Source organism: Drosophila yakuba, chromosome X (genome assembly GCF_016746365.2).
Source record: "Drosophila yakuba strain Tai18E2 chromosome X, Prin_Dyak_Tai18E2_2.1, whole genome shotgun sequence".
Taxonomy (NCBI): domain Eukaryota; kingdom Metazoa; phylum Arthropoda; class Insecta; order Diptera; family Drosophilidae; genus Drosophila; species Drosophila yakuba.
The window spans coordinates 20,137,862-20,158,927 of NC_052526.2; the positions used below are offsets into that span (position 1 = coordinate 20,137,862).

A 21,066-nucleotide genomic window follows, 5' to 3' on the forward strand; every position below is an offset into this window, starting at 1 on the left:
CAGATATATCCCGATCCATCAGCTGATCGCCCCATTCACCTGTTGCCACAGAACTTGAGGTAAACAATTTCTCCTTATCGAGCGATAAGTCGAACCTTCCGTGGAGTTTCTATTCGTGGCCTCCGCAGTTGCCAATTGCTTAGAACTGGATTGATTATTTATTACTTTGCACATTGGCGGGGGGATGAATGAAACGCTGCTGCACTGGAAAAACAAATGGAACTCATTGCCAGCTCGGGATTTTGATAAGCTAATTATTGCATTAGGGAGTTCTCTCTCTTCAGCTGAAATCATATGCGTCTTTTTGTACTGATTTGTGCATTTTTTCATATATTTTCATATACCGTTCGCAACATTTTCAGGGGATAACTCCTACTGAATATTTGTTAATAAATTACCCACAAATATTCATTTTAATTTGCAGTGTAGCCAGCGTGGCAAAGAGGGAAATCCGCCGTATCTCAAGAGTTAATATTACCTTGCGCCTATTTTCTTTCATTTCTGTTTATTTGACTCGCAGTCGCAGTAGCATTCGCATTTTCCCTCAGATTGGAGATCATCCACAACCGAGGTATATATAGTAAGTTAGAGCAGATGCATCCAGTTCATTCACTGGCTCGATTCGGAGGAGTTCGGATCCCGCCATGTCGGTGTCGTTTTTGGCCAGTTTACTGGGACTCAGCAATGACGAGGATCAGCTGCAGTTGGCCTTTGATGAGGTGCAAAATCGCAGAGGTAAGTTTAAAAAAATTGTTTCTAAGTAGAAATATAAGAATCAAGTTTAGTAGAAGTACTGACAGCAGATGATTCAAGTTTCTAATTTCATTTATTATTTTTAAAAAGAAAAATGTTTAATATAATATAAAAATTCTAGACGAAGTTGTAAAGTGTGTTATTTATTCATTTACTATGCCATCTGTGGAGAAGTATAGTTTCAGTGGAAGAAAATCAAACTTTAGAAGAATAAATTATGAGTGCATCGAGTGTACTAACTGTGCCCAAAAAGTGATCTAGAACTCTTTTATTTAAACACATATTATTGGATTGATTTATTTATAAATATATTTTATTAATTTAGAGTTTTTTTTTTAATTGTAAATACGTTCGTTACGTGATTTTCCCACAAACGCGCATCACTACTGAGCGCAGAGCTTTTCGTTGATAAAATTCACTACGTAAAGCTCGCTCTCCCCACACTTCACCACTTCCCTACGTACAACTTGTTGCCCAGCAAGCTGATTCCGATTCCGATTCCGATCCAAGTCGGAGCTCAGTGGCATAGAGGCCTCCAGTTGCCCACAGACCGTGTTTGTGGTGAGTTCAGGGGTATGGAGTGCTGCTCCGCGGCTTCCAGTGGAGATTCTTTGGTGATCTTTGGACCGGCGCCCATTTGTTTATGAAGCCCCCAACCGCTGTAACCAACTGTAACCACCTCCTCTTTGCAGTTCCCTCCAGACAGCCAACGAACCTGAGGATGTCCGCTCCCATTCGCTACTACTATGACCTGATGTCACAGCCCTCGAGGGCGTTGTTCATCATCTTCCGGCTAAGCAACATGCCCTTCGAAGACTGCGTGGTGGCCCTGCGCAATGGTAAGGGTATTCAGGGTGCGGGTCAAAGTGTGTCCATATGGTGAGGAGGTATGCCAATACCTCAAGTATCTCAAACAAAATACAAAGATCAATACATTATCATTTAGCTCGCTTTCAAAAATTGTACCTTGCGAAAGGATTATCAATTGAATATTATATACTATTTGAATAGGTGCGTAACTTTTTTAACATTCAATGGACGCACTCGCCACCGCCACCGCCATTATTTGTTGCAATCTAATCAATTGACCACGGTCTTTGCCCCCTAGGCGAGCACTTAACCGAAGACTTCAAGAAGGAGATTAACCGCTTCCAGCGCGTGCCCTGCATCCACGACAATGGCTACAAGCTGGCGGAGAGTGTGGCCATCCTGCGCTATCTGAGCGCCAAGGGCAAGATACCGGAGCACCTGTATCCAAAGTACTTCGTTGACCAGAGTCGCGTGGACGAGTTCCTCGAGTGGCAGCACATGTCCCTGCGGCTCACCTGCGCCATGTACTTCCGCACCGTGTGGCTGGAGCCGCTTCTGACCGGACGCACTCCCACCGAGGCCAAAATCGAGACGTTCCGCATGCACATGGAGCGCAACCTCGACGTGGTGGAAGAGGTCTGGCTGGAGGGCAAGGACTTTCTCACAGGATCCCACCTCACCGTGGCAGACATCTTTGCAGCCTGTGAAATTGAACAGACACGTTAGTTAACTTTCAGTTTTCGGATAGTTCTTGAAGTATTTCCCAGTTGTTAAAATCACATTTAACACATCCAATCTAGGAATGGCCGACTACGATGTCAGGATCAAGTACCCCAAAATCAGGGCGTGGCTGAAGAGAGTGCGCCAGAGCTGCAATCCTTACTACGATGTGGCCCACGAGTTCGTTTACAAGATCTCTGGCACGGGTCCACAGGCCAAGCTATAAGCTCCAACGTTCACGAAGCCATTCTGTACATAGATCATTATCCATTATCATTGCTGGGGAATTAGATATAGTACATAGTTGATAAACCGTGTTGAGACTGGGAACCAAAGCGAAAATAAAAAAAGAGCTTGTTTCTGGTTTATACTTGTACAATTTATTCTTAATATTGGTTGTTTCTTTTTTATTGTGTTGTCAGCATTATAGAAAATCCACATTTACTTGTTGTTGAAAAAAAATCATAATACAAATAAAATATATATAGATGTATACATGTATAATAGAAAATACAATTTTTAAAAAATAACTACCTAATGTCTAACAAAAAATTGTTTTTAGTTAATCATAATATTTATATAGCAACGTTACGCGCTTGGGTACTTTCTATATACTTTTCGCCTGCCTTCTCGTTTTTTTTTTTTTTACTTTCTGCCATCGGGTAACAAAACAAAATGCGTAGAAGATATATAATGTTTATATATCCATTTCGGGGGTGGTGTAAATCATAATTGTGAATGAAATCAAAAAAATTAACTCGTATATACAGCAAAAAAATTGGAGGAATACTATACAACTACTATCTAATTGCTTAATCATATGCATATGCGTTTGCATGTACTTTTATGCGTTCTTTTATTTCCCAAACTTAAATCATATACAAACTACACAAAAATATATAATATTATATATGTAAATGTAAATTTATGCCGTTTCTCGTGCGTCATATGGTAAACATATAGTCGCTTTATCAATCAAACCTAATTTCGAACACGCCATCCCTCTTCTGGTCGCCTGTCGGGAAAATCTATCCCCCACTTCATAGCTTTCTAGCTGCACCTGTATCAAGCATTTCCCTCAGCACCATTCAAATAAATAAAAAAAATTGGTTTATAAAAAAAAAACAAATTTTGTGGGTGGAAAAAAGGTTAACAGAATTTAAAGCCAATAATTTAAGGCACCAAAAATGGGATCATCAAGCCACGATTTTTGTACAACAGGTACAGAGGTACACAGAAAAAAAAAACAAATTAATTAGCACATCCAAATTAAGAACAGAACTGATCCGATCCCTATGCAGGACCTAGCACAACTGAGTTGTCAGAGGGACTCATGCAAGTGCACGGACGCGGACAGGCGACTCCTTCAATTTTCCCTTTACGTAGGTGGTTGCTTATGCGATTTCTCTGTATTGTGTTGTATAAGTTTTACAAAATAGTTTCTCTCTCTTTCTATCTCCCTCTCCCTGTCACTCCTTATATATATCTTGCTCTGTCTCTCGCAATATATGTGCCATGTTTGCTTGGTTCCCATTTAATTTGTGTGTTTTGTGTGTATTTCGTGTGTGCGAATAAATTACTTCCTGCCCTCGTACAGACTGTTTTTCCTGCGTTGCATTGTTACGATTTGTTTTCTCCCGAAGTTGTGCCTTTTTTTATTACAGTGCATTAAGCAATTCGATCTCGGATCCTTGCCAACTAGTTAAGTTTCCTTGGTTGGTTTTCAATGGGTTATATTTGTAATATATTGTAGTCGGCACAACTTCCTGGGCTCTGCACATGAATATATAAATATATTGTGATAGAATATGTAATAATATGTATTTCAACTGCTCTGCTGAATTGTTTCGCAATCAACTCTTTTTCTACACTCCTTTTGGTTAACTTTTAAGACCCAATTCGGACACAACACTGCAACTGCACATTGATATAGGTATATAGTAAAATAGATTATGGTGACTACTTTTTACAGAATCTAAGTAGCATAAGGTATTTTCGTCCCTTTAAAGTCTCCTTGCCACGCCCAATTTGAACGTAAAATTCGTTTTGACCGTTTAACATGCCAAACTCAGTTTCAAACGCGAGGGCTTGTGAAGCAAGACTACTTAGAGGTGTTCGAATAGCCTTTGCTACAACGATTTGCCTTTTTAGCAACTTTTTTGAGGGTTAACATTCAATTTAACTTTGTTGTTTCTTTTTTTTTAAATGTGTGTTTAGCATTTGTGTGTTTAACAGACTATTGTTAAATATCTTCTCTTTATGCCTTTGTTTATATATTAAACCTTTCGATAATACTCATGTAAACTGTGGGATTCAAAGTGTCAATTAATCAGGTTTACCACATTTAAACAACTGCTATTTCGTGGTGGTCTTGTCGCAGTAATCTGCATTAGGAGCTATAAACTAAGTTTTTCGTCAGGTTTTTCAAAACGCGATATAAGCAGACTGTCTGCTTTTAACCATACTACAGTTTTAGTTTTGTTTAAACTCTTTCCTGTGAATGTGAGTTCGCAAGACTGATTCAAGCATGTGAAACTGCATTGTTTTCATAGTTTGGGGATCTAGGTTCTTAGAAGCGACCGCGGTTAAGGTTCTTGATGCGTATGCCCACTTCCAGGACCTGATCTCCGTTCCCAGCGGGAGTTGTGCTGGTGCTGCTGCTGTTGCTGCTGCTTCCGCTGCTGTTGTTGCCACCGCCACCTACACCAGTTGGCGGTGCACCCGAGGCCACTCCCGCTACTCCACCGCCGTTGCCATTACTTCCGTCGCTTTGGGGTGAGTTATTGTTGTTGCTGCCGGATCCGGAACTAGATCCGGGCAACGCTACACTGGCTTCGGCGGCGGCTTGACCCGTACCGAGGCGCCGCAGCACCGTGGTAGTGGTCGTTGTGGTGGTCGTCGTCTCCGCCGCAGCTGCGCCGCTGCCTCCGCCGCCAGATGTAGCGCTGCCCAGCTTCAGCAACTGCTGCTGATGATGGCGATTGTGGTGATTGTAGTTTATGGCTGCCAGGTCGTGACCGTGTGAGTGATTCGAGCAGCCACCATTGCTGGCGGAGTAGTCGTGAGGTCCGCCTACCGTATGCCGCCGCTTAATGGATCGATTCTGCTTGTTCTGGATTTGGCGCTTCTTTGTCAGGTTCATGTCAGTCTTCTCGTCCTTGGTCAAGCCGGTGGTGCTCAATGCCTGGCAGCAAGCCACCCCCACCGCCACCGCTCCAGCTACTCCGCCCGATACTCCCGTCGCTACTCCTCCGGATGGCTGCGCCGTTATGTGCCGGGTGGAGTAGTTCCGGCAATTGAAGCTGGCGCTGCGAAATAACCGATGATCGCGTCTTTTTTTGTTGTAGCGCTCGATAAAAAACGAAGGCGACGGGCGTTCACCGAGAAGCAGCTTCTCCTTGGGATCACTGGTGGTCGAGCCCTCGGAATCGTCCTCGGAGGCAGCTCCTCCGGCGGATCCCACCACCCTTTCAGCGCCTCCAGCGGCTGCGTTGCCTCTTTCGTAGCTTAGATAGTTACTGAACCTGGGATGTATGCTTTTGGTTAGCGTAGTGACACTGCTCGAGGAACTGCGCAAGGGAATAGCGCCGGCGCCACTGCTCCCGGTCGGCGTGCCGACGGGCGTTGCTGCTCCGCTAGTTGGTGCAGTGGAGCTTCCCTGATGAATGGGCACCGTGGCTGAGTGCTGTAACTTATGTGCCGCTTTAAGCAAACTTGGTGGTAGTGGCGCAACTCCAGCCGACTGCTTTGAAGGCTTTTCATCGCCGCCAATTGTATTGGTGGCCGTGCAGGAGCGGCTCAGGTGCAGGGATAGGGGGGCTGTCTCAAGGGGATTGCAAAACTGATGGAACAGCCGCTCTGGCGACTCGTCCGCATACGGAATGTTCTCGGAGTGCATGTGCAGTGGCTGGCCCAAGGTGTGCCGCCGGTTCTTGGGAAACTCGGGCGATCCATTCTCATCGTTCGATTCAGAGCCGCTGCGCAAGTTGCGTAGCTTGCTGTCCAGTGTGTCCGTTATGGTTGTCAGGGACATGGAACCTGGTCAACGATAAGGAGTACCTTAATCATCAGCTTCCTCATCTCACCGCCTTGAATCCTTACCCGTATCGCTTAGCCTGCTGCTAGAGTCGTCGTCCGTTAGCAGAATGGATATGTCCACGCTGCTGCGCTGTTGTTCCTTGGCCAGATTGATACCTACTCCCAAACTGTGACCAAGGCTGCCAGACGACTGTCCTGAGTCCTTTTCGTCCAAGCTGGCCTTGCGCGTCTGGTGCGAGGATCTTGAGCCCAGGAAACCTCCCGTGCTTCGCTTCTTAAAATTGGCACTCAACAGTTTGGAGGAAGTCGCCGAGATAGAGGAAGAAATCGCCACAGCCGTTGTTGAAGACGATGACGACGAGCTGAACTTGGTGGTGGAACTGGAAGAGGATGAGACGGATGCCTTGCCGCTGTGAAGCGTCGAACTGCTGGAGGTACTGGCGGTGCTGCTTGCGGATGCCGAGGCCGAGGCGGACGCCTTGGCGTAGTCCAACGACTGAAAGGGAAGAGAGACGGAAGAAACGGGTGTGGGCAGGAGCAGGATTAGAGCCTGGTCGCAAATGCTCTGCACAGCCTTGCGCTGCGCCCGTCGCTGCTGGATGGTGGTGGTGCTGATGGTTGTGGTGATGGTGTTGCTACTACTTGTGCTACTTGTGGTGTGGGTGGTGGTGGTGGTGGTGTTGGTGTTGGAGGAGCTCCCGCTTACCAGAACGCTCTCGCCGGAGTACGTGTCCGAGTTTACGGCGCTCCGCTTGCCATGGGTCTTTCGTCTAAGCTGCGGCATAAAGCGCGAGGTGCGCGTGGTTTCACGCTCTGTGATCCGCTCGATCTTCGACAGGTTGTGCAGCAGCATGCTCGTCTGATCCTCCTGCGTCTGCTGCTGCGGCTGAGCAGCGCTTATGGCGGCGGTACCGCCGCTTACTTCGGCTAAATCCGGCAGACTGCCACCCTCAAAGAAGTAGTCGTACTGCAATTGAAAGGTGCATGGATTGCTAAATAAGCTATACTAAACTATAAATTTAGGATCCTTACCTGTGTGACCAAAAGCTCAACGATGCGGCACTGATGCTTCATGTCCTTGACTGCCGTTTCCAGGGTATCGTTCGGCGTTCTGATTATCGATGGCCCGAATATGATGGCAAGGTTTTTGGGCTCCATGCGGTTCACATCGCAATTGCCGCTCACTCGGCACAGATGCCGAATCAAGTGCTTCATTGTCTCGTAAGGATGTCGTGGTAACGATTCCACAATCTCGCGCAACAGGACAATTCTCTCCAGGCCAAACTTCTTGTCCGCCTCAATGAAGTTGATGTAGTAGCTTGCTGGCATCAAGGCATCGGGCAGACTGCGGATAAACAACTTGAGCAGACTGCTCACCACATTCACATCCTCCCAGCGGTCATCGCTAGCACAACTCTCGAACTGAAAGTCTTTGGTGTTGACCAGTTCGGACAGCTCCGATATGGCGGCCTTGTTTCCGGGTATGCGATAGATGCCAACCACGCCCAGACCCTTCGTCTCCACAATGTTCGTGCACACCTCTACCAGATGCGGCACATAGGCATTGACCTTTGACATGGGGCAGCTGCGCAGGGGAACGCCAATGGAGCCAATCTGCTTGGCTGCACAGGCGGATGGCGAGGCCAAATCGTGGTGCGACACTCCTCCGCTGCCACTGCCGCCGCGTCGGAAGAGCAAATCCTTCCAGTTCTTCGATTTGGGCGAACCCAAATCCTTATCAGGTATATGCTTGTGCGAAGAGGATTTCCTTGCCTTCATCACCGGCGAAATGGAGTCACTGGTAGCAGCTACAATAGCCGCAGCTGCTGGTAGCGCAGAAACATGGTGACTGCCACTAGCGTCTGCAATGCCACCAGAATGAGAGCTCAAGGGTGAGCTGTCGGCTGCACTCGCTGCACCTTGGACATCGTCCAGATAGCTGGCGCTGGCCACTGTTTTCTGCGGTTCTGCCAACTGCTTGCCTTGTGGTTGGTGCTCCTGTTGTGGAAAGTAGTATGTAAATGGATGTTTTTTGGCTTACGTGCACCTGAACACTTACGTTATCATCGTAGTTGAGACTGTCCTTCCATTGCAGTAGTCCAAACAGACGCTTCATCTCGTTGCTGCTCTTCGTCTTGAATAGGATCTCTGTGTAAGGACCGCTGCTGCAGGTGGACGAGGAGGTGGATGCGGTCAGGGCCGATGCTGAGTTGGCAGTGGGTTCATTCGCACTGCTGCTGCCCGACGAGGTAAGCAGCTTCTCGTGACCCTCGTCCAGGTTTAACTCGTTGCCCAAGGAGGCCAAATGGGCTCCACTGGGCGATGGTTTCGACTGCATACGGATCAAGTATTTCTTCTTATCCAGCGACTCGTCGAAGAACTTAAAGTTTCTAATATCAAGTTCTATCACCTAAGTTATGAAGACGTTCATTAGTTAACGAGGATTGTGCTACCCATATAGAATGCACTTACATTGTGCTCCGATTTGGCATGGCGGCCTGAGTAGATTCGCAGCAGATCTCCCTTGATCTCCAGCTTCACCTGACGCCATGATCGGTATTCGGACATGCGCTGAAAATGAAATGAATGTTATTAGTATGCTTGGATGTGGCTCCCTTGTAAGAAGGAGGAGGACCACTCACTTTTCCGTTGATGCAAGAGGACTTTATCTCGATTTCCGTCTCAAAGGCCTCCAGTTCGTTTGGCACATACTTGCCATTCAACTCGGCATCAATGTGGATGCTATTAAATATAGGAAAAAGGTTTTCAATAATTTATGGGCAATATGATACACTGACAAACCTGCTTCGCATGTCGCTGCTCATAGAGGCCCTCCTACTCCCGTGGGCCGACAGACGCACATCCTCTAGGCCGTTCGGCGTCTCAATGAACTCGTGGCCACCACCCGTGCCTGCAATCACATCGTAGGTGGGATCCGGATGCTCCTCCACCAGGGACTTCGTCTTTTGCGGCTCCACGACTGCAGCCACCGGAATGGGGATCGAAATGGGCAGGGGTGCAGGTGCTGGAGCTGGAGCTGGAGCTTGAGTTGGAGCGGACGAGGGCGTGGGTGCAGATGTAGCTGCCGTTGCGGATGCTGATCCTGATGCCCCTGTTGCCGTGGCATCTCCGCCGGCTGCAGCCTCCGCATTGAAGTCGGTCTCATTGTTGGTGGCCCGCAGGTAGGAGATCCTACGCATTGGTTTGCCTTCGTCGAAGGAGCTGGAGGATAATGGTTTGTAGCGCCGCACAACGTTGCCGCTTCCCGCCGCACTGTCCACAATGGCTGCCGCTGTAAAATAAATGGCTTATATAATTATCCATTCGTTTAATAAAATATTTAAGACTACGAAATTCGATAAAATACTCTAGTTAACAAAAATTCTTTATCAAAGCTGCCACACTTAGCAGGAAATTTCCTTCTAATTACGTTTTGGTAACTCGGTGTACATAGTTTCTGCCCGAAGGACATGGGGATCACATATATAGAGATATAGCAAAGGAACAATAAGCAAACTGGACAGGGCAACCAAAAACCTACCACTGCTCTCGACAATGTCCGCCAAGGTGGCAACGGAGGAACCCGTGGACGGCTTATCCGGCAGCGCCACAAACTCTGCACCAAATATGAAAACACGATTGTGGTTAGGTATCTTAGTAGATGGAACGGGGAAATGGGGAATAGATGCGTGGCTATACTCACTGCTGGAGCCCACTGGCACCGGATCGATGGTGGCATTCGCTAGTGTCGCCTTGTGCAGCTCCATTCGGCTGCTCGTCTGCCCGTCCACCGTCGTCGTCGATGTCGTTTGCTGCTGCGTCTGATGGTACTTGGCCAGCGGATGCTGCTGCAGGGACTCGTACAGCACACTTTGCTTCTTCACCGTCGTGGTGGCCGTAGTGCTCGACGTGCTGGCAGAGGACTCCAAGGCGCTGGTGTTGATCGACAGCGGCTTGAACGGATCGAATCCCTTGGACATGTGTGACACCAGCTTGCGCTCAAAGCTGTGGATAAACGGGAAGATTAATACAAATATTTACGCACTGTCATAGGGCTTGGTACTTACACCTTATTGGTGACTCCTGTCTCCTGCAATGTCTCAAAATAGTCCAGATCCTTGGCGTACTTGGCATTGTTGTTGATCATCACCTGGCGATGTTGCGTCTGCTGGAGCTGCTGATGTTGCTGTTGATGGTAGTGGTGGTGCTGCTGGTGCTGCTGCTGCTGGTGGTGGCACACACTGCCGGGAGCCGTGGAAGACCGCTGCACCAGCTTACCACCGGAGTGGTACATGTCGTAGCCAAGAACATGATGTTGCTGCTGTTGCTGTTGCTGCTGCTGCTGCTGCTTGAGCATCACTTGATGGCGACTGCGCGGCGGAGGCACCACCACTTGGACGCCACCTGGCGGCGTGTGCGAGGGAAAGAAGTGCTGCTGGTGCTGCTGCAGGTGTTGCTGCTGTGCCGGCGATGAGGATGAGGATTGCGCCTGATTGCCGTTGATCGAGGAGGCAGAGGTCATGGAGGCGGGCACCGGCGACTTAAGGAACTCCTCCTTCTGCTTGATGGACTCGCGCAGTCGGATCATCAGGTCGCTGTTTTCACTGCCCCCCGAAAGGGATCCCGACCCAGATCCGGCTGCTGAGCTCGGACCCGCGCCAACTGCGTACAACGCCTGGTTGTGGCTCGTCGCTGACTTGGGCTGGCGGGCGATGGGTGTGGGTGTGGGTGTGGTCGTTGCCGAGCTGGCCGATAATACTGTTAAATTTGGCGGCTGATTAGCACTGCAACGGTATAAATCATAATTGATAATATTAAAATGTGTGTTAAATGAGAACTTAAAACCCATATAAATGATTTTCACAAAGAAGTTGCATTTGATTGCGCCAGTAAGTCCACCCGAGCATATTCATTATTCATAAACCACCATAATTGTGTCATCTAGTAAACACACAAAAAACTCAACACGAAAACGTTAAATTTATTTGGTTTAGCCACGGTACTGAACTTTGTTTCCACAATTTACACCGCCAAACGCCACATGAAACACCGAAATCACCAGTCTGATTTTCTATTTGTCTTTCAATAAGCGATAACCGAGCTAAAGTGCTTCTGTTGGCGGATCTAGACATTTTTTGCAGCCCCTTAATTTTTTCGCACCACAACAAAAATATTTGTCAATTGAATCAACGGCTGATGGGCAGACGCAGTAGCTCCAAATTGGCAATCGGCCAAAAGCAGTGCGCTCCAAGTGGGCTGCCCACTTTTTGATGGCACGTGCCACCATCAGTTTGTCAGTCGCTCAATGAGTTTGAGTTTGGCTTCGATTCGCTGTCGTCACACGGTGCGCATGCGTAATATTACCACTATCGTACGCCGATCACGATCGACGACATATAGCCGAATTCCATTCCCTATTTTGTGAAAAACAAATTCAAAGCGTAATATTCTCATTTCTTAACCAATGCTTTATTGCGCTTCAATTGAACTTAAGTTTGCTTCCGTTTCAGAAAAATTAATAAAGGTAGTTCTTAAAACCACTAAAGACGTGGGCCCCTTTACCTAAATCATCTTTTAAATTAGTGAAATTATGCACATTATTCACCTTTTGTTCACATTTTCACCCTCTTAAACAGTTTGCATATTTCAGTTTAATGCACTTCCTTTGCTGGCGATACAATTTATAACTGTCATTGCTAGACACAAAGTTTTGTGTGAAAATCATGAATCTCTGTTTTATTATCACCCAACCATGACATACACAGGTTGACTGAGGGACTGAGGGGGAAATTCGGAAGCCAAACAATGCGTTTTACACATTCATACGCCCCCTGTGGGGAAAGAGTTTTTCTTTTCTTTTTCCGACTTGCGCAACCGCTAATGACCACACAAAGCAAGAGATTCGCAACTTAAATAGCACGGTTTAAATTGCTAAAAGCCCAAAAACATAAATGTTGTAGAGTCAATATTTAAGCCATCATCATTCATGGAGCTTTGGGTTTTCAAATTAATTAACCTGCGCTGCGCAAACAGAATTTTTCCCACTAAGTTGGGAAACCTCTTCATTTGAAATTTCTGCGAATTTTGTAACATGAAAAATGCAGGAAAAACATTCTGAGAATTAACACGTTAATGAAAAATGTAACAAACTTCAACATGCAATCAAACCCACGCGTTTATCAAATGTTTTGCATTTTCCACTGACATCCCTAATTGACATGAATGTCAAGTAGATACACATAAGTTCACGGCTAAAAGCCTTTTGTGATATGTGAAAATGTGAAAATGTCAAATTGTGGACCGGTTTTGGGCATTTTTCTTTGTCCGCTGTATGTTTTGTTTTTCTTGTTGCTTTTCCGCCACCAGCCCACAACCGCTACAGTGGGCACTCCGTAAGCCAACGGCCACAGGCGGGCAAACAAAACAAATTAGATTTGAGCCATAGTTTAAGTGGCTGAGAGCAGCACGAATAATTAAGTTCCATGTGGCGCACGAAGAAGGAGCATTTGCGTATCGAGTTTTAGTTTCTCGCTTGTGGTGGCACTACCAATGGCAAATTAGGTTAACTATGCCTCCACTTCCTGGCCCCCGCATCCCGCGTCCTGCATCCTGCATCCCGCTACCTCCGCCTCTTCAGATTGTCAAATGAAAGTTCAAAGCTAAAAATAGTATGGTAAATGGCAGTGTGTGTGCGCCAGGATGGTTAATTCAATTCGCTTTTAAAAGCCTTTCCCACACTCGAGGCTCAAAAGCCCGTCAGACTGTCAAGGTCAAAAGGTAATGAATAGATGGCCTCAACCCCACACCTTCTATATCCCTGGATCATATTTCACAGGTCGCAGAATAAAGGAAACACGCACACATTCGCACCATATTTCTATTGCCTAGCTATCAGCGCACAGTGGGCTAAGTTGGATCGATTCTTGTCGAAACATTACGTTCTTCTCTTACAAGCTCTTTTTGAAACTTGCTTATATTATATTAATAATAATAATTTTACGAGGGTAGACAGAAATGTCAAGAACAAGTTCCGCAAAGGAAAGAAAGCCACAGCTGTATTTTGCATGTTGCGTGTTGCAAACAAAATGCAATATTATATTTTAGCTCTCATTTTTAAACAGACACAGTGTGAATTGAGCCCACTGTGCGCCGACACAACAGGTAGCAATGGAAGCAAAAATACAATTTTGGATCAGGATCTCGAGCTTGTGTGCTTAGCAAATATATGTGTGATTATTGGCGTACAAGCTCGCATTTTTCGGGATTATTATCTATGCATAAGCTCAATACATACAATTCGATAAGTTGTACACTGAGCCAAAATTCTGATAGAACAGGATACCAAAGAACTATATTTCCTTTAGAAACGATATTGCCAAAAGGGAGAGATAAGGTATCCAAAATCTATATTTTCTTTAGAAACGATATTGCCAAAAGGAAGAGATACTTTAAGTACATCTCGACACTCATACGGACGGACAGAAAGGCCCGGCGAGTGATCATGAGCGTGAAACTCCTACTTTTAGCTGTAACATGGTCTTCAAAGCATCTATAGGTTGTAATAGATTCTCTAGAGGAAACGGGTGTACAAATTTATATCGGTGCCTGAGTGCGTAATGCAGAAAAGCTGTTACACAAGTGAGGCTCGCACTCAATTCAATTCGATTCGATTCGATACATGGCTTCCTCACACCCACACCCACACCAAAACCCAAGACCAAAAGCCCTTATCACGCCACATGCACACACACAGTATACCCCATAATGGTGCATATCGATAAGGGGCGGCCAGCGAATTAGCAGTATCTGTATCTATAGGGGGCATGAACACACATAGATACGTGTGCACATACATATGTATGCATATATATCTATAAGCTCTCTCCCCTTCGGTGTGCGGAATTTCGCGGTTTTATTGTCTGCACTGTGGGCATATTTCGTACTATTTTCAGTTGCCTGATTTGCGTTCTGCCAACTCTTGCGACTCTTTGCAATTAACAAGTCGTAAATAAAAAATTGTTGACATATTTGATAAGCGACAGAAGCCGCAGGGAGCAGCAGAGGGAGCGGGATAGATAAGGAAAGAGAGGGGGAGAGCACGCCAGCGCACATGCAAAAAGACACCCACAACACACTCTGCTTTTCGCGCGGTGTTTAATTTCCGCAAGTTCCACAATTTTCTCCCCTTTCCCCCAAAAACAAAAATTGTTTAGAAATTCAAGTCGTTAAATATTGCCAATTTCTGTGTCGAGTAGTTTATTTCCAGGGTTTTTTTCTTGCACAATTGAAGAGGTTTGTGTGATTTTCAGACCCTTGTTGAAAAAGTTCGACTTCGGAGTTATTCTCATTCTCACAAAGCTGCTACAAATGTAAATAGCTTATTTACTTGTTGGGAGTTCAGAAATGTTTAGCAGACTATACATTTCCAAGCCAAGCAATTTCTAAACCGATTTTCGCACAGAGCGACTGCTTTTTGAACCGATCTGCAACACTTCCTTGATGTGATAACTGGGGTTCACATTTTACCCTTTCCGAGGGCGAGCTTTGCACCTTTACACGGCATTGTACACGGTTCATTGCGGTCTTTGTTTGTAATTGTTTCCAGCGGTGGAGTTGCGTTCGTCGCTTTGATCTTCGTCTCATTGAAAACACTTGAGCTCTTGTTCTAATGTACATTCTTTTTTTCGGACAAGGTCTCGGCAAATTGTGCTTTCTTCTTGGGTTTTATTCCATTATCACACTATCAGTATCACAAACAAAAAATTGGAATTGAAGACACAACTTAGCGGTAGAGAAATGGCAAATTAACCTGTTTTCGTTAGTGGAATCGATCTCGAATCGTATCATTTTCATGTGTATGAGCATCGGCTTTTTCTCGCCCTGATAAGGTAGCGCATACATTTTTCTGGCAGTGTACGGCAGGCAGCCGGAACTCTCGAAATATGCTAGTAAGTGAATTAAAATTACAAAACTTCGTTTGCCGCGTATCACAATATCTGAAATCTGCGCGAACCGCTCGCCATCGTCAACTAAACTAAAGTACTACCGCCAAGTCCCTGCGACTAAACTAAAATAAATAAAAAAGAAGGCACAACAAAACCCAGCAAAAATTGGCTTTGTATGCATGTATGAAATTTGTATTAAAGAGCGGCGGAGGCTCTGCAATTGAAAGAGACCCATTGAGTGGGCAGTGACCGAATGGCGAACGACCCACCGACCGATGCTCTCCTCTCACATGATTTCCTTTTTTATTATTTCAGTACAGTGATCCCTCTGCGAGAGAACAGCAATGTTTCATGCACTGAACTTGTATTCCCACAGCTGCCTGTAATAGATCGTCTCGTCATAAAATAGTTGTTCAAGTTGAACAATGAGTACAAATTTCATTTGTTTACATCATTGAAAATATACAAGTTATAAGTCCACTTATACCACATAATTACCAAGAATTTCCTCCATTAGAGCCTAAAGCCAGAGTTCACTGTATTTTGTAACCAATAAATAGATAAACAAACAAAAATGAAGCGAGGGGCGGCAAGTGGGAGCAGGGAGCTGCCCACAGTTTGCACAGGATCGGCGAAAGGGAGAGAGTGGGAATCACTATATCACTATCAGTCACCGACTGACCAAATATATACCCCATACTCTGCCGCCTAACCGCCCAACCCCCCCCCCCCCCCCTCTCCCTGCCCAGCGGGCAACCTTGTCTTGCTTATTTATTTACCGAGTGGGCGGATGAGCAGGGGGGGAGGAGCGGAAGGGGGAAGTCCACCCAACCGCAGGGCGTATACGTAATTGTCAAAGCAAAGTAGTTAAATTTGTACAGTGCACAGTGGGACGAAGGCTGGTATAAATTGTAGAATATTCCAAAGTAAAAAAAAATAATAATAATTGGACAGAACTTCAGTTCGCCGACAAAAACATCACCCACTGTGCACGCAATGAGTTTTGCATTTCCGATGACATATTTTCACCAACCATCAATCAATCGGGCGATCAATCAATCAATCAATTGAGGGGAAATTAATATGCAAACAAAAGAAAGTACATACACATGTACACATGTATGTATACCCCATGAACACAAAGAGGCAATATTTTCTTGTAGTGCAAATTACTTCAGTGGCATGTTCGGAATTGGAATGCCTGGAGTAGTCAATGTAGTCAATAATTTACATAAAACCTCCTGCCGAGCGGCCAGATCAACTCAAACCCAATCCGGAGTGGTCTCAGTTTCCATCTCGATCTCGAAAAGATAAATCCCTCATCCGCTCGGGAGAAACAGAAGGGAAACAGAAGGGAAAGGCGAAACGAGGAGACGTCTTGAAGTTTGCGGGAATTGAAGGCATTATTTGCTACCCATTCTTTGCTGGCATACAAAATTCAATTAAATTTATCGTAATCATTTAACAATGGAGCAAATATTCGCTTTGCAGCTCAACAAATTTATTGTTATTGTTATTGTTATTGTTGCGAGGTGTCCGCTTACACTCGTTGTGTGTGCATAAAGTTATGCGGTTACTTATTTATTTTTCCCTCATTTTTTCCCCCGATTAGTCAATGGGTAGTGGTTACTGTGCAGTAATAATAATTGATTTATTTATTCATATTCATGTGCAGCAACGCTGCGTATACGCAATGCGCGACTGCAGGGGGTGTTGAAAAATGTCTGATATTGCGCTTTGAATATTAATATAGTTTTGAATTATTTATGCGGTGGCAGAAATTGGCACGTTAAAGTTTTTAGCAAAGTTTAACCTTCAATTAAAACCGCCGCCGAGTACATTAAAGTTACATTAATATCTAAGCACTTAAACCCATCTATATTTAAACCAAGAAATATTTCTGACGTGGGAAAAACAACTTTAAATCGAGAGAATCGAAAGTAATAAGTATAATTAATTGGAACATTCAGGTGTTCAATTTGTTGTGATAATCCATGTTCGTGACGGATGAAACTCAATCAATAATCAATTAATTTCCAAAGTTATCTCACATTTACAAGACTCGGCTGTGGAGAAATTTCCAGTTAGTCAATTGACGTGTGTATCTCTTCTAATTGACAGTTCTCTAAATGTTCGCCTAAGTTTGCACCAACCAACTCACGTAATTTGAAAATTGCACATGCAGCCAGTTTAAGACGTGACAAACTTTCCGAAAAGAATACGAGAAAGTGTAAACAAAGAAAGATAGCGAAGGGTACACAATAAGTCATTGGATCTTTTCGTACCACAAAATCTAATTTAACTAATGGGTTTTTGGTCTTTTGGTCTAAACTTTCCCATCAGCAGACCACTTTAAAGATAACTATCTCAAATATATGGCACGAAAATCAATAAATAATTAACATTAGCATTAACTGAAATAGAATAAAAAACAAAAACGGGATAAAACGTTTGATATTTTGTAAAATTGACCCTTTGGAAAGGTCGGCCTTATCTACATATATGTATGTACGTTGTATCCCGCTGACGTCACTTGAACTTTTTATAGAATACGAAATAATAAATAATTTTTGCACATCCCCAAACGGACAGACAGACAGCGGGAAATATATGGAAAATAAATTTCATTCAGAACAGACAGACGCAAAACAATGACAAATATGCATGGAAAGACAGCGCGAGTCGGGCGATGAATGAAATGAGACTGAAATGAGGAATGTACGAAATGGGAACGCCAGATGAAGGAGCACTGGAGTGGGTTCCGTCCGAGGGGAGGTTAGGATGAAATCACCGAGCGGCCCCGGCGCAGCCACAATGGCGACCAATATTGGGCTGCCGACTCTATATGTCTATATATCTATATGCCTATCTGTCTATATGGTCTACACGGTTCAAGGATGGGAAATGTGGCGAGTCATCTGTGTTCCCCCAAATCTATAACTAGGAACATTATCAAAGCACAGCAATTGCAGCTAGTAGTTAGTAAATAACAGTAATGTTTCGAAAATCGAACAAAATGTCAGAGATCAGATGGAAATTCCAACGGGCAATAGATATACATATATATCTAGCGAATAGCTTCGAGGGGAATAAAACCTTTCGCACAGAGTTCGTTTACAATTGTTTTTAATTATGCACATTGTGCGCCGCCAGTTGCTGTTCATTATGCGGTTAGTTATTGTCATTTAGTTCATCGCAATTCAGCGCAATTTTCATCTCTCATCTGCCTCTTTTATTGGCAGCCTTTCCGCCCCCTGATCGCCTGGCATTTCTCGTTTCCAATTTCAAATATTAAGTTTTCACTTATTTTTTCGTTGGTTTTTTGTTGGCAATGAAAGTGAAATAATGTGCAATAATATGCATGCATGTACATATACATATGTATGCATCACTGTGCTTTCAAAGACAGCAGAGACGACTGACCGCCTCTCAACTTTTGCCACCATAAATCACAACGGATCGCCACTGCACAGTGGAGCCAGCTGCATTTGAACGTGAATTGCAATTAACGAATATATATAAGGAAAATATATGTACATATAATACTAGTAACCCGAAAAACGATCAAGTTACCCAGAATTTAATGTCAGACTCCCCTGACCCAACTTCGAACACAGTTGACCTGGTGATTTCAGTGTTTCCGCATTCAGCCAATCGACCAGTTCTGTTTTCAGTTTTTTGGAGAGCACACACATCTGAATTTTTGTTTGGAAAAAGTCTATATAGTTATCGTTCCCGTTGATTCGAATAATCAGGTAAGCTGTTCGGAGCAGCACTATCGAAATCCCCACACTAAACTCACAATTCATAGACAGTTTTCTGGCGCTATGGTGGAGAAAACCAAAACACTTCAGCTGCTGCGAATGGCTCGCTCCGTCTTGACGATCATCTATAACGACCACTTCTGCTGGACCTTCATAAAGAGCTATGGACTCTTCTCCCTGGCGATCCCGCTGGCCAAGTACTTCGATGGCTTCCAAGTATTGCCCAATGGTGTTGTGTAGTTTTTCTTTTTGCGCGCGGATCGGATTTGTGCCAAGTGTACGTAAATTAAATGTTTTTTGATCAAGGCAAACATTGATACCGTAAAACATTGTCTGGTCTTTGATGAGTCTGGTTTTTTGGTCCTGATGAGCCTTAGCCTCATAATTTATTCAATCCAATTAGGCAACTAACTGGTTCGTATATCTTATAGTTTAGTCTGTTGAATCGGTTAAACCTACGTTAAACCTACCAACATTAAAACAGCAAATTGGCGGAAAGGTGATAGATTTTGTTTATAGGTCTGTGTGCGTTGTAAATACGTGGGCTTTTTTTTCAGCTGTTCGAAATCCCAAAATCCGAAAATCCGCTGTAATTGCCATCATGTGTGACGTCAATTGCCGCTTGCCGCTTGCCGTTCGCCAAGGTGAGCTCATTTATTTTGTTGACTTACCGCATAAACTGGTGATGCTGTGGCTGCTGCTGGTACAGATGTTGCTGCTGCTGCTGCTGCTGCTGATGCTGCCGCAGTCCATGGGCCATGTCCCCGAAATCGATGCTGCTGCTGCCGCCAGTCAGCGCTGGGTGACGATGTTGTTGTTGCTGCTGCTGCTGCTGTTGCTGCTGTTGCTGCTGCTGTGGGTAGAACGGCTGACTAAGGATGGTGATGCCTCCGCTGGCCGTGCTGGTGATGCTGCCCGATCGACTGCCTCCGTGCAGGGATGGTGCATGATGGGGGTTGGGGTGCTGGTGCTGGTGCGATTGCGATTGCGGCGATCCTGCCGGCGATGATGTGGTCACGGCTGCAACAGCGGGATATGAGATCAACTGTTGCTGCTGCTGATGCTGATGCGGTGGTGCTGCAACTGCTGCCGCTGGAAATGTGGTCTTGTGGGAGCCGTTGGCCAGCAGCGAGGGCGAGTGCGTCGACATGGTCAGGCGATTCGACTCCGGCGTGTGGGCAATGCTCGTATAGTGCTGTAAAAAGACGAGGAAAACAAGTTAGAGATGATAATACAACACAACGTATTAGTCAGTGGGTGTATTTCAATAGTAGTCACACTCTTAATTAGTAGTTTCATACATATGTATGTACATATATACATATATACGTATATATGTATGTATATATACATACGTACAAATGTATCTCAAGCAAGCTATAATTTATCCAATTAATAATTCAAGTGCGGACTTTGGTCACTGGTATTAGGTTCTTGTCATTATTAAACGCATTATTATTACTGCAAAGTGGATCACCATTTACTCATATAACTCACTGCTCAATGGAAAATGTATTGGCTTTACAAAAACCGATCGTTTATTTATTGTTTTTCGCCAAAGTTGTTTGAACCCGAACTGCCTAACAAGCGGTTTGCCCGTTACTCGATATTCAATAAATAAGGGATCGATCCCATCTCAAGTTAACTATTCTGAATAAAGTGTATATGGCCCATGCAGATACCAAATAATCATAAATCATAAATTTATAATTGTTATAAGTTTCACAATAGGTGAGTCACGATCCCTTTTATGCTATCACAAGCAAATATACACTTTTATGGATGTTAGTCCGCGATATTTCAATGATCTGATTACGCTTGCATGAAAGGCCCTTGTGGCTTTTTTTTTTTTTTTTTGGAAGAAACCGCTTTTTGTCCCACTTAAGGTCAGACCTTATAAAGATGACCACTTTTTATCATCACACTTTGGGTAAGAAAGCAGTAAACACTTGGCAAAAAAAAAAAACCTTTAGCTCGGGTATTCCGGTGGCCCTGGGGCTGTGGGTGTGGGTATGGATGTGGGGGTTAGGATGAGC

At 44.8% G+C, this 21,066-nt stretch overlaps 3 protein-coding genes and 1 long non-coding RNA gene across 15 annotated transcripts in view; 2 read left to right on the forward strand and 2 right to left on the reverse strand.

Annotated features, from left to right (window-relative positions):
• The first annotated feature begins 605 nt into the window (after positions 1–605).
• On the forward strand, positions 606–2,673 carry LOC6526095 (glutathione S-transferase theta-1). 2 transcript variants are annotated; one of them, XM_002101876.4, is made up of 4 exons: positions 606–735; positions 1,446–1,592; positions 1,862–2,284; positions 2,364–2,673. In XM_002101876.4, the coding sequence occupies exons 1-4, from the start codon at positions 645–647 to the stop codon at positions 2,507–2,509; spliced, it is 807 nt and encodes a 268-aa protein (XP_002101912.1). In that variant the 5' UTR covers positions 606–644; the 3' UTR covers positions 2,510–2,673. The 2 variants fall into 2 exon arrangements, with proteins under 2 accessions (XP_002101912.1, XP_015046636.1); XM_015191150.3 differs by lacking the exon at positions 606–735 and adding an exon at positions 1,216–1,314.
• On the reverse strand, positions 1,541–1,856 carry LOC120321582. Its single transcript, XR_005561281.1, has 2 exons — positions 1,720–1,856; positions 1,541–1,661 (listed from the first exon to the last, which is right to left on the reverse strand). It is a non-coding gene; the product is annotated as an uncharacterized LOC120321582 (long non-coding RNA).
• Positions 2,641–21,066, reverse strand: part of LOC6526096 (rho GTPase-activating protein gacF) — a 39,506-nt gene continuing 21,080 nt past the window's right edge. For 6 of the 10 annotated variants that reach the window (XM_039374520.1, XM_039374518.1, XM_039374512.1 and 3 more), the window contains 11 exons: positions 19,702–20,225; positions 10,389–11,105; positions 10,025–10,326; positions 9,863–9,937; positions 9,124–9,613; positions 8,964–9,063; positions 8,794–8,892; positions 8,381–8,731; positions 7,354–8,319; positions 6,385–7,288; positions 2,641–6,321 (listed from right to left, as the gene is read on the reverse strand). In XM_039374520.1, the coding sequence (XP_039230454.1) occupies positions 4,853–6,321; positions 6,385–7,288; positions 7,354–8,319; positions 8,381–8,731; positions 8,794–8,892; positions 8,964–9,063; positions 9,124–9,613; positions 9,863–9,937; positions 10,025–10,326; positions 10,389–11,105; positions 19,702–20,225 (5,997 nt within the window). In that variant the 3' untranslated portion in view covers positions 2,641–4,852. Of the gene's footprint in view, positions 6,322–6,384; positions 7,289–7,353; positions 8,320–8,380; positions 8,732–8,793; positions 8,893–8,963; positions 9,064–9,123; positions 9,614–9,862; positions 9,938–10,024; positions 10,327–10,388; positions 11,106–15,130; positions 15,297–19,701; positions 20,226–21,066 lie in introns of those variants that run through there. The other 4 variants (XM_043207091.1, XM_043207092.1, XM_043207090.1 and 1 more) reach the window with 4 other exon arrangements.
• LOC6526097 lies at positions 18,877–19,357 on the forward strand. 2 transcript variants are annotated; one of them, XM_002101878.4, is made up of 2 exons: positions 18,877–19,021; positions 19,082–19,357. In XM_002101878.4, exon 2 carries the CDS (start codon positions 19,094–19,096, stop codon positions 19,268–19,270), a length of 177 nt encoding a protein of 58 aa, XP_002101914.1. In that variant the 5' UTR covers positions 18,877–19,021; positions 19,082–19,093; the 3' UTR covers positions 19,271–19,357. The 2 variants fall into 2 exon arrangements, with proteins under 2 accessions (XP_002101914.1, XP_015046637.1); XM_015191151.3 differs by having other exon boundaries at positions 18,880–19,021; positions 19,078–19,357.

Excerpts from the sequence above, each read along its gene's own strand:
- LOC6526095 (XM_002101876.4), top strand. The coding sequence starts at position 645 with ATGTCGGTGTCGTTTTTGGCCAGTTTACTGGGACTCAGCAATGACGAG. Across the intron at positions 736-1,445 it reads TGAGGTGCAAAATCGCAGAG|TTCCCTCCAGACAGCCAACG; the intron begins GTAAGTTTAAAA and ends TCCTCTTTGCAG. Across the intron at positions 2,285-2,363 it reads CTGTGAAATTGAACAGACAC|GAATGGCCGACTACGATGTC; the intron begins GTTAGTTAACTT and ends CATCCAATCTAG.
- LOC6526097 (XM_002101878.4), top strand. The coding sequence starts at position 19,094 with ATGGTGGAGAAAACCAAAACACTTCAGCTGCTGCGAATGGCTCGCTCC.